At 37.2% G+C, this 12,208-nt stretch overlaps 1 protein-coding gene across 2 annotated transcripts in view; it reads right to left on the reverse strand.

Annotated features, from left to right (window-relative positions):
- Mms22l (MMS22 like, DNA repair protein) overlaps positions 1–9,635 on the reverse strand; it is a 116,785-nt gene extending 107,150 nt beyond the window's left edge. Inside the window, exons 1-7 of one of the 2 annotated variants that reach the window (XM_031366488.1) lie at positions 9,403–9,538; positions 9,066–9,238; positions 8,240–8,365; positions 6,438–6,487; positions 3,978–4,065; positions 3,701–3,881; positions 1,332–1,422 (exon numbers count right to left, since the gene is read on the reverse strand). In XM_031366488.1, coding sequence (XP_031222348.1) covers positions 1,332–1,422; positions 3,701–3,881; positions 3,978–4,065; positions 6,438–6,487; positions 8,240–8,365; positions 9,066–9,223 — 694 coding nt within the window. In that variant the 5' untranslated portion in view covers positions 9,224–9,238; positions 9,403–9,538. Of the gene's footprint in view, positions 1–1,331; positions 1,423–3,700; positions 3,882–3,977; positions 4,066–6,437; positions 6,488–8,239; positions 8,366–9,065 lie in introns of both variants that reach the window. The other variant, XM_031366489.1, reaches the window with a different exon arrangement.
- Positions 9,636–12,208: the final 2,573 nt, after the last annotated feature.

Genomic DNA, 12,208 nt, shown 5'->3' on the forward strand with positions numbered 1-12,208 from the left:
AAAATATATCACAGCATCTGAAGTATAAGATTATTATCCATATATCCAAGCTTCTAAAAGAAAGTTAGAAAATTTGCAAAAATAAAAGACAAAGCAAATAACAGAAAATTAAAATTACGTAAAGATGTTAACATTAACTGATAACCAAACAGTCACTGAAGAAAAGACATTTGAAATCTCTTTCTATGTATTAGCAACATAAATCCATTGCTGGCAAGGGTCTAAAGGAAAGGAACATAATCCATAAGCTATAATTAATGTCAAAACTTCAATGCTCTGGTCTATGTCTAAGGAAATATGTTATAGAACATGTATACAGATTAAAGCTGTAAGTATATGTGGTTTCTGTGAAATATTATTTACAATATTTAAAAATATCCAAGAACTATTGTTAAAAAGCAGGCATGACTAAATAAGTGTAGTTGACATGAAGCATGCAGTCTTGGAAAACCTGAACCACGGACATTTTCACAAATAGATCTCTAAAAAGCTACTAAATGGGAGCTGGGGAGGTATCTTAGTGGTTAAAATTCTGCTATATCACTACAAAAACCCTAGTTCTGATCCCCAACACCCAAGCAAAAGCCACCATGGGCCTATAATATAATCCAAGGGAAGGAAGACCCTGGTCAATCAGTTTAGCCAAAACGGCATGTCCAGGTTAAGTCAATAAGAGACTTTGCCTCAGCCAGACATTGTGCTGCATACCTTTAAATGTAGCACTTGGGAGGCAGAGGCAGGTGAATATCTGTGAGTTTCAGGCAAGTCTGATCTACACACGGAGTTCCAGGTCAGCCAGAGCTACACAGAAAAAAACTGCCCCCCACAAAAAAAAAAGAGACCTTGTCTCAACACACACACACACACACACACACACACACACACACACACGCGCCCACATGCATGCACACGCACACATGCATGCACCAACAATCTGCTAAATGAAAAATGGACACCTTGGGTGAAAGAGAGGCATAAACACTTCTTATCTACTTTTTAAAAATATCACGAAGTACTTATAACTCAATATAATTGTTTATTTTCTTTTAAACAGAGTCTTACTACATAGTTCAGGCTGACCCAGAGTTCAGCATATAATCCAGGCTGGCCTCATGATCCTCCTGCCTCAGTTTCCTATGAGCTGGGATTATAGATATACCAGCATACTCAGCTGATTAATTCTGTTCTAAAATTATGAATCAATCAATCAACCAACCAACCAATCAATCAACCAATCAATAGTTCAATTTTAGGATTTTTAAAAAGAATCAACCAATCAATCAATCCTTAGGATTTTTAGAAAGAATTAAGACAGAAATTCATAAACTTACTCAATTTTTCCCCCAGCATATGCAGTATTTCCAACGCCAGCCAGTGCGTGTCTAAGTAGAGATGTAATAAGTGCCATGATGGAGGGAAGAGCTGTAAATGACATTATCAAGTAGGAATTAAAACTTACTTATCTCACTAGGTATTTTACACCACATCACAGAACATGCACACGGATAAAGAACCAACTAACTAGTCAAAATCTCAGGAAAAAACTTGTCTTTTACTAGAGAATTCCTGCACTGGAGATCCTTGAAAGGATATTTTTTTTTTCTTTTTGGTTTAATACAGTCACACACTTGAGATGGCTGAAAAGTATGGACAGTAGAGACTCCTTCCAACCAATCGCTGGTTCGACTTAGCTGCAAAGAAATCTTTAAGATATAGTTTTTGCTTTAGAACTTATCTAAGAAATATTCTTTAGTGTATATTAAAGTGCATTATATATAGTGAGTGCATAGGAATGATAAGAGATAAAAAAGTGAACTTCAGATTATCAAACCAGCCATACGGTCATCTTCATAAAGTTAAAGAATTCATCTCTCAATCCATGATTAAGCATTCAAACAATTCTACTGAAATCAAAAGTCAGAATTTTTAGTTCTTAGCTGCACTGCGTTAACACCTATCAATACTGAGCATCACTGTAAAAACAAGTGACATTAACAAGTTCCACTGAAAACGTAGAAAAAAACTGACAAGGGTTTTTCTTTGTCATTACAAATAAACTAAAATGCTAGACTAGAAAACAAGCAGAACAGGGAAGAGATAAATAAATATGGCATCTCAAATCAATGAGGAAAATGTATCCCATTAATAGTGTTCACATCCATTTACAGAAACTAGTACCAGATTTCCTATTTCCCTACATATTTTTTAAATTATAATGTATACAGGTGTTTTGCTTGCATGTATGCATATGCACTATGTGCATGCTTGATGACCCTGGATACCAGAAGAGAGCATCAGATTCCCTGGAACTGGAGTTAAAGATGCTTGTGAACCATCATGTGGTTGCTGGGAATCGAACCCAGGTCTTTTGGAAGAGCAGTCCATGCTTTTAAACCTTGAGGCATCTCTTTAGCATCCTGTCCCCTACATATTTTACAAGAAATGAATGGCAGCTATAAATTTAGAAACCAAAGTGCTAACAGCATAAATAACATGACATAACATGACATAAAAAAAGAGAATCAACAAATATAATCATACACAGATAGACACACACACACACACACACACACACAAACCCTCAATCACCTGGAAAATTCAGGTTAATTGGTGAAAAAAAACCCAAAGAAATAGAAGAAACTATTTGTAATATATAATATCTAATAAGTAATATCTCTAATGCAAATATTTTGGATGTTCAACTGGAAATAGTAGCTAAAACAGAAGGGGTTAAAAGTTCAGAGAATCTCATAAATTATTATAATTTCTCATTTACATATGCCCCAAATTTCATATGCAGAATTTACCTGTTATTTATCTATAAGCTAGGCTATAATATTAATACCATTTTTTTAAAATCAAACTTCAGAGTAAGTATTTATCACTGGTAGAAAAGAGGCATATTTAAAACAACCAACCACATTCCAAAAAAAGTCTGACAGATAGTAATACATAGATGTGGGCTTCAAAGTGCACAGTTTTTTCCCCTTTGGAGTGTTGGGGATTGAACCCAACACTATGAATATGATAAACATGTTACCATTAAGCTGGGATATTAAGGTCCAGATGTGAAAGTGTATTTTTCCATATGGTTTTTCCCTTAAGGCTAAGGGTATAGAGCTGGTGGTGTGCTTTGCCAGCATACATAAAGACCCAAGGACAATTTCCAGCATTTCATATAAAGCTCAACACTTGGAGGGGTGGCAAACAGACAGAAGGATAAGAAGTTCAATGTCATCCTGAGGCCAACATCAGATTCATAACACACTGTCTTTTAAAAAAAATGAAAAATAAAAAGGAGAGAGCGAAAAACTTTCTTTCTTAAACTTTCCTGTAACATATAAATGACATAACATTTGCCTAAACCTTTATCAATGAGAATGAGAGAAATTTCAACATGCTAGTTTGTATTTGAAATGACTAAGCGTTTACACCGCTGGATGGAGACCAGCTACTGATACAGGATAGTGTTTTACACACTTCAGGCACACCAATCATTTAATTCTTCCCATATCTCTTGGAAGTTAAAGAAACCGTATAACTAGAAAGACTGAGGTAAGGCACATATATAGTAAAAAGACATTAACAATCAGATCAGAGCTTTATTTCATGCCACACATGTACCAATTTTTATTCTTGAATAATATTTTTTCTTGTTGGAGAAAAAAGTTGAGTAATTTAAAAAATAAACTAATCAAACCTTAATCTGGTTTTGATTTACAAATGCTCCTAGAGTAACACTGGGAAGTTCAGCTAGATGTCCAATATATAGAAGTAATCCACGAAGCTCATCAACCAACATCGAGGGAAGCTGAGCTTCCAAAGCCTGATAGGGATGGACAGGGAGACTGTGGCTCTCCGCTTCTTGTACTTTCAGACACCTAAAAAGTCATTAGAGAGAATAAATATACAAGAATCTATGTGAATATACCCACAGATATCAATGAAATAACAAAAATACTCATCTGTTATCCTACCTGAAGATGAAAACTTTAATGTAGTGAAGAAACACTACACATTGCTGCCTAATACTGTCTGCCTTGGCGTGCAAGCTGGCTATCTTCCCTAAAAGAAAACAGATATTATTAAGGATAGCTTAAACACTGTCAGTGAGCAATGGACAAAATTTTTTACAAGCTTAACTTAAAATCTACCCTATACATCTTACTAAGTTTACAACAAATATACCTTGAAATATCTACTTTCTCTAGTCTCTCATACCACAACAGAACCCACAATAGGGGTTTGTTTTACCTTGCTATAATCTATTTGAAAATTTGCTTATAATGTGACTTTTTTAAGATACCATTTTCCTCTTAGTTGTATGACTGTGCGTGGGCACATGCATGTATCCAGGGAGACTATCAGATGCCCTTAATGCTGGAGTGACAGGTGGTTATGAGCTGCTCAAAATTGGTGTGTATTAGAGATATATATTCAGTTCTTCCACAAGAGTAGTACTTGTTTAAGGGCCATTTCTCTAGCCCTGTGAATTAATTCTTGTTGTTCTCAAGTCAAAATGAATAAAAGGTCACCAACTCTACTTATAATGAAATCAAAACTCCATATAATTATTTATATATGAAATAACCTTTCATATATTCATAATTCTCCTAAACTCATCCCCTGTCACATTTTTTGCCCAATTTTTTAATATTCACATCACCAAGAACTATATACATTGCTAACATATGCAAAACACTGATAAATATTATAGTACATAAGAGCCCAAAGCTAATCAAGGGGAGAAAAACAGGGTCACAAAAACAAGATCACACTGCCTTAGACTAAAGAACATTGGAAACAACTCTATAAACTGCACACCAGTTAGGACAGTTCAAGTTCTTAATTAGCATAATTGAAAAATATAAACTAGCACACATCAGAAAAGTTTGCCAGGCTTCTTCCCAGGCTACTAGAAGCTGCTTGTGGAAGCCCTCACAAAACTGAAAACAAACTCCAGAAAGACCTAGTAGAATAAAAATATTAAATAGCAAGCCAGAACTAAAATACAACTAGCAAGGTGAATGTTGAACTTCCTGGAAGCAAATATATAAAATCCATAGCATATATCACTATATAACATTAGTAGATATTCAAAGAAACAGAAAAATGTATCACAGAACCAAAACAAAATCAAGCAATAAAAACCAGTGATGGACAAGTCACCAGTCACCAAGGTTATGAACAATGAGTAAACACATACTCCACATATTTAAAATAGGTCAACTCTTCCTCAACTGAAAGCAAACCTAGGAACTTAAGGGATAGAACAAGAACTCTCTGCACCAGGCAGTAAGTACTTTGCATGTCTGGCTTGAAACAGTCCTACTAGAAATAATAAAGTAAAACAATTATAATTTGTATTTACTCCTAACACCCAATGAAAACAAGACAAGCTTGACAGTCAACAGCTAGCAGGTGATATCCGCTAGACGATGATGCCAGAAAAGAAATAACTTCCAAAAATACAAAACTAAGATAGGGCTACTCTGTGGTTATTGTCAACCCTTTATAGTCACATCTGAACACAGAAATAAGGCTCTATGCAATCACATATCACAGGCGACATCTTTATCTTCATGCTATTAAGCCCAGTTTAATTACTGAAAACCCTTCCAACCTTCCTTCCTGTGGCTCATCTAATTGCCTTTGCTCCTTAAGAGCATCCAATCCCAAATAAAGCCCCATAGTCATTACATCTTACACAAATCAGCAAGTGCATGTGTATTTACTCAATGTTTTGGTAAATTAATGAACCAAATATGACCAAAACCATATTCCAGATGATCTCTATTTACTAGGCATTATGACAGACACAGATAAACACTTAACATGCATCATGGCATTTAAATTGTACAAGAACTAGTCAATAAGACAGGAACTGTTACATAAGAGACACATTACTAGCTGAGTTTAAAATCTAGGTTAAATGCAAAGTCAGGACTCCAAATACTACACTGCACTAAAATTGTTACAAGGAGAAGTAGCTGGCCTACAATAAAAACACTGCTGTTCAACTTCCTTCACAAGACACCTGCACTATTCCACTAAATCAGCAATCCATTAAGTGCCAAAAGAAACAGAATTAGAAAGCAGGAAAAGAAGATCAAGAGTCCTAAAAGGTCTGTTAACTTCTTTATCCTTTGTTTATGTTCTCCAATTCCTCACCTCCAAAGAAATAATTCTCTCAAAAAAGTTTAGGTTTTTTTTTCAAGTCAGATTTACCTGAAATCTTACATAATTGAAAAGCAATACTATAAATATCAGCTATAACAATATTTAAAAGTCATACATTTCTGGAATACCAATTACACTATTTCATGACCCTCTGACACAACACTATATTTTTATGAAACTCCAATTACACATTAGAACTCTATATGCAAGTCTATAATAGTATTCTTTTTGTGTAATTAAATACATATTAAACTTACCAAAATCACAGTTGACTTGTAACAAGGACTCCAAGTTAAATATCTGTTGCCTGATTTAAAAAATGTGAGAGAGTAAACTTTAGCATAATGTAAAGCACATAGCAATTACATGGACTTTGTTTCTAGCACTCCTGGAACTAAAAACTCATTTTTGTTATAATTCACTTGGTAATGTTTATTAAAAGTCAGCTTCAGGCATGGTAAATTTTAAAATACACAACACATAAAAATACAACTCTATCTAAACTTATAAAAGTATCTATAAAAGACAGATCTCAGGAACTATTTGAAAATCAGACTTCAATGAGATATTTCTATCTTTAGGAAACTTAAGATATATAAAACATTCTAGGGTTAAGTTTTATGTTAAATTATATCATACAGCTGTATAGTGGTTCAGAAAATGAAAAGGATTACTGTCCTTAATACCTATTCACCTTGATACAAAATATTTATCTGGAGAGAAGAACCTCACTTGAGAAAATTCTTCCATCAGTTTGCCTATAGCAAAGTCTAAGGACCTTTTCTTGATTGGATATAATATGGGAAGCCCAGCTTACTGGGGATGCTGCCATCCCTGGACAGGTGGGCCTAGGTAATATAAAATATCAGGCTGAGAAAGCAATGGAGAGCAAGTCAGAAGGTGACATTCCTTCATGGTCTATGCTTCACAGTTTTTACATCCAGGCTCCTGCCTTGACATCTCCTGATGCTAAAAGTGAAACCAGTAAGTCAAATAAACCCTTTTCTCCACAAACTGCATTTTGTGACTAAAGTCACTGTCTTTAATCACAGTGATCGAAAAGCAAACTAAAACAGACACATAAATAAAAAATATACATGTAAAGCTATCAGGATGCCTCATTTTAATTCCTGATGGTAATCCCATTTCATCATTCCTATTTGCCTTCAAACTCTCTTGGATAAAGAAGAAGAATTAGAATTACAGAAAAATTGCTTAGCTTGTTCTCTCAATAACTAATACAAGGCTGGAGAGATGGCTCAGCAGTTAAGAGCACTTTTTACTCTTGCAGAGACATGCATTTGGTTCCCAGTATGAACCGTAGCAGCTAACAACCATCCATAATTCTAATTCCATGGGATCCAATGCCCTCTTCTGACCTCTATGGGCACCACACATGCATGTAGTATACATACATACAGGCACTCAAAACATTCATAAACACGACTTTTGTGTTGACCTAAAAAGGAAAAAAAAAAAATTTACAGCATATACTGCATAACTACATCAAAGATACACTGATATCTTTTTATGAAGGTTCATGGAATGTAGTTCAAATCTTTATGATGGCTCATGCCTGTAATTCCAGCACTTGCAAGCTAAGAAAGGATTGCTGTGTAAGTTTTAGGTCGGCGACCTAGACTACACATTGGCTACAGTTGAGACCCTGTCTTAGAAACAAAAACAATGCATGTACAATATGTTCTATATAGAATATATAGATCATACACACACATAAATATTTATCCAGTGTAGGTATTCAGTTCTCAGTAGTAAGATCTTGCCTAACATGTACAATAGCCTAGATTTGATCTCCAGAATCACACATGTGTGCCCATACTCACATATATATTGATAAGGATTTTGTTTATCAATATAAGCAATATAAGCAACTCCTTAAAACCATTATTTATCGGTCATTACTGCTTGATTATTTCCTGGTAAGACCACCAACAAAGCAACAAAACAAGAGCAATTTCCCTGCTTTTGTAATCAGTAATGGTAAAAGTAGCAATATACAACTAGACAGCATTAGAGTTAAAAATAGGTACACACATACCTGAATAAATGAAAGAGCTCTCTACAAGAATAGACTAGTGCTGTTTCGGTAACCCATTGGAAGCCAAATAGTTCTACTGTATCCTCTTCAAAATTAGTTGGTAATGGATCAAGATTTAAAATTAACCTGTAATGAAAATGATGCCTTAATCATTTGAAAACAGACTATACATGACATGTGTGTGTGTTGTGTGTGTGTGTGTGTGTGTGTTTTGTGGGGGTACTTTGTGTAAAGGAGGTGAAAAGTAATGTTGTTACTCAAAAAGGAAAACCTAAATGGATTCTAAGCAATATACAAAGTGGTCTGAGGTCATAGTATTTTATCTTTGAGACGATGGGCTTTTGAAACACCAAATATTCCGAATTATGAAGAATGACATCATATTACTACATAATGTGTTTTACGGTTATTAAGAGGGTATAATCATAAGATCAACAAAAAAAATGGTTTTCTTTAATGAAGTTTCTTCAAAGGGCATTACCAAAATAATTTAAGAACAACAATTTTATTGTAGTATTTATTCGACTAATGTGTCTATGAATTCTGTATGCAGATGCTTAGGAAAGAATCAGAGCAACAAAATTGTCAGGTTCTACTTATAAACTACTGAAAACTTATAGGTAACTATTGTCCTTCAAAGGAAATTCAAGTTCCAAAAGGCTAGGCTGCTCTGAAACCAGTCAAAGTAAATTAAATATCCAGCTACCCATTCCAAAGAGATTATCAATTATCCAGAGAGTTCCTTGTCATACTCAAAACCCAGTCAGAGCATTAATCGTTTTTTTTTGTTGTTGTTGTTTTTTTGTTTTTGTTTTTTTTAACTTACCGCTTAAGGGCGCCACTGGCAAGGTAGGACTCTCCAGAGAATTTTCCTTCTCTGTTGTCAAAAGCGCAAGAGAAGCAGGGGGGCTTGCACCACTCTGTCCCCAGCTCCAGCTCTAAGCTGTCAGTCAAGAGGGCCGACGGGGCCGAACAGCCATCCATTATTTACATCATGCTCTGAAATGACACCGCGGTCCCGTAGAGTGATCGTTAGGGCTCCAAAGACAAGTTGCAAGAAGCTGCAAGGTAAGGAGCCACCCCGTACATCCAAGACGTGCCCTCGGCACACAGGGAACACGAAGTTAAAAAAGAGAAGTTGAGAAGCCAACAGGTCCACAAACCTCCAGGAGGCCGGCCCCAGACACCACTTCCAACGCCGCCCTCGCTCCCTCCGGGCTGCAGTGGGTTCTCAGGCTGGTCCCCCGGCGCGGCCCGGGGTGGAGCACGCAGCCCCGCCGCCTCCCTCCGCCCCAGCGCGGCGTCCCGAGGAGGGCGAGCGTGCGGGAAAACCGCAGGCCCCGCAAGCCGAGATGGGAAACGCGGCGCCAGCCCGAGGAAACCGGAAGCAGGCGAAATTCCCGCCACGGCGAGCCCCGCCTCCGGCCCCGCCCTCTCGCGAGTCCCGAGCTCTCGCGAGAGCCTGTCGGGCCGGAAAGGTACCGGAATGCGCTCTAAAGGTGTCCCTTGGCCTTGGCGCGTGGGCGAGGTGGACCGCCTGCGAAAACGCACGTCTGGATGGAGGCAAGGCAGGCGGGTCCGAGAGCAGCGGGGATCGGCCAGCTTCAGGCCTGCCCGGGAGCCCCGCGCCTGCCTCGGTCGCCCACCCCGGCTTTTCTGTGCTGGCTGCCTTCTGCTCCGAAGCAGTGACCCACAACACAGGGGACAAGAGAATCCCTTGTTCGGACACCTTGAATAAGTCCCAGACTGCTTTTCCTTCAGACATATTTACTCCCTTTACAGTACATCTGAACAGAGTTACAATTTTGTAAAAAATATCTGTCCGTCCATTTTCCTTATTAAAGTGTTTTTTAAAATTGACTTGAATATTAAATGTCTGCTGTATTTGAATATATAGCTTGACTTGCGAATATCAACTTCATAGGAAACCTATCCTAACTCTTACGTAAAATACAACGTACTTTCAAATGACATGTGGAATGAAGTGAAAGAAAAAAAATCCCACCACAATGCAGGGCTACTGTAGTGGATGTATTTGTGTGTGTAGCTCAGTTGAGGTACTCTGGGGCCTGATGCTTTTTTGTTGGCTGCAGAATCATAGCTGATGGTAGTTGGTGATGAGTATTGTATCATGAAGGTCTCTTCCACAGTGAGGTCAAGAGTATGTTTTCTGAGTATGAGAATATTGTGCATTGGCACTGCAATTAGGACAACTTAACAAACGGCCATTTCTCTTCCTCCAGTCGACGTTCCAACACACTCTTGTCTGTTATGTTTGTTTAAATACCCGGCGTTGATTATGTGAATTCAACTTATGTGAGTCATGGAGTGGGAAGAACAAAATAAATGACAGGGGAGGATTAAGGTGATACTTAATAAAATGGTCACTTACAAAGGTGTGTCCGTGGTTACTGGGTCCCAAAATGTGATGACTAGGCACCCACAACTAATAAGACATTATCATGCTTAAGCGGAAAAATAAGGATGAACATGAATTACTAGAGAGGAATGACACCTGTGCCAGTAGGAGGCAGTCACCTAATTTACCATCACACAGCAATGGTTGCCTTCACAGACAAGCATAACAAGTATTCCCCCATAGCCAAGTGGGGAAAAAAACTGAAAGGATTAAATGCTCAAATCCCTTACTGCATCCCATGTTTCACTCTTATTGGCCAAAACAAACCAAAACACAAAGAAAGGGTGCAGCCTATCAAGTGTTTGTAGTCTAGGTCAGAAATGAAAAGAACTAAAGAGGGTTATGGACTCTTCTTTGAATCAGACAAAATTTTAATTATTTTTATCTTAATTTTGACAAGATATAGCAATGTTAAGTACTTAATTAAATATAAGTTTCCATAGATAGAAATAGCTATCTATTTGTTAATATACCAAATAATACTGTTACGGCAGAAATATTCGAATAATACTGTTTTATAAAGATGAAATGCTAGTATTTTGTCCAGGCTTCCCTCAATTTTCTATTATTTCTCTCTCAACCTCTCAAGTAGCTTAGTCTACAAGCAATTATTGGATCCAAAGATCCAAATATAAATCTGCACACTATGGACACTTGAACTTTGACAAAGCCAAAATCAGACAGTAGAATAAAGAAAGCATCTTTCAATAAATGGTGCTGGTCTAACTAGCTGGTCTATATGTAGAAGAATGAAAATAGATCCATATTTATAACCTTGCACAAAGCTCAAGTCCAAGTGGATCAAGGATCTCGACATAAACCCATATATACTGATTCTAATAGAAGAGAAAGTGGGAAAGTACCTCTAACTCATTGGCACAGTGGGAAATTTCCTGAACAGAACACCAATGGATCAAGCTCTAAGATCAACAATTGATAAATGGGAACTCATGAAACTGAAAAGCTTTTGTAAGGCAAAAGTCACCATCAATAGGACAGATCAGGAATCTACAGATTGGGGAAAAAACCTTCACTAATCCTACATTTGATAGAGGGCTAATATCCAAAATATATAAAGAACTCAAGAAGTTAACCTCCAAAAAACCAAATAACCCAATTAAAAATGGGGTACATTAGTTTCAATGTATCTGCTTTGATGTGGAGGTCCCTGATCCACTTGGACTTGAGCTTTATACAAGGGGAAAGAAATGGATCAATTTGCATTTTTCTACATGTTAACCTCCAGTTGAGCCAGCACCATCTGTTGAAGATGCTGTCTTTTTTCCACTGGATGGTTTTAGCTCCTTTGTCAAAGATTAAGTGACCATAGGTGCGTGGGTTCAATTCTGGGTCTTCAATTCTGTTCCATTGATCAACCTGCCTGTCACTGTACCAATACCATGCAGTTTTTATCACAATTGCTCTGTAGTACAGCTTAAGGTCTGGGAAGAACCTTGAGCAAATAGGCACAGGTGAAAACTACATGAAGAGAACGCCAATAGCTTATGCTCTAAGATCAAGAATTGACAAATGGGACCTCATAAAGTTGC

This window comes from Mastomys coucha, unplaced genomic scaffold (assembly GCF_008632895.1).
Source record: "Mastomys coucha isolate ucsf_1 unplaced genomic scaffold, UCSF_Mcou_1 pScaffold14, whole genome shotgun sequence".
Lineage (NCBI taxonomy): Eukaryota > Metazoa > Chordata > Mammalia > Rodentia > Muridae > Mastomys > Mastomys coucha.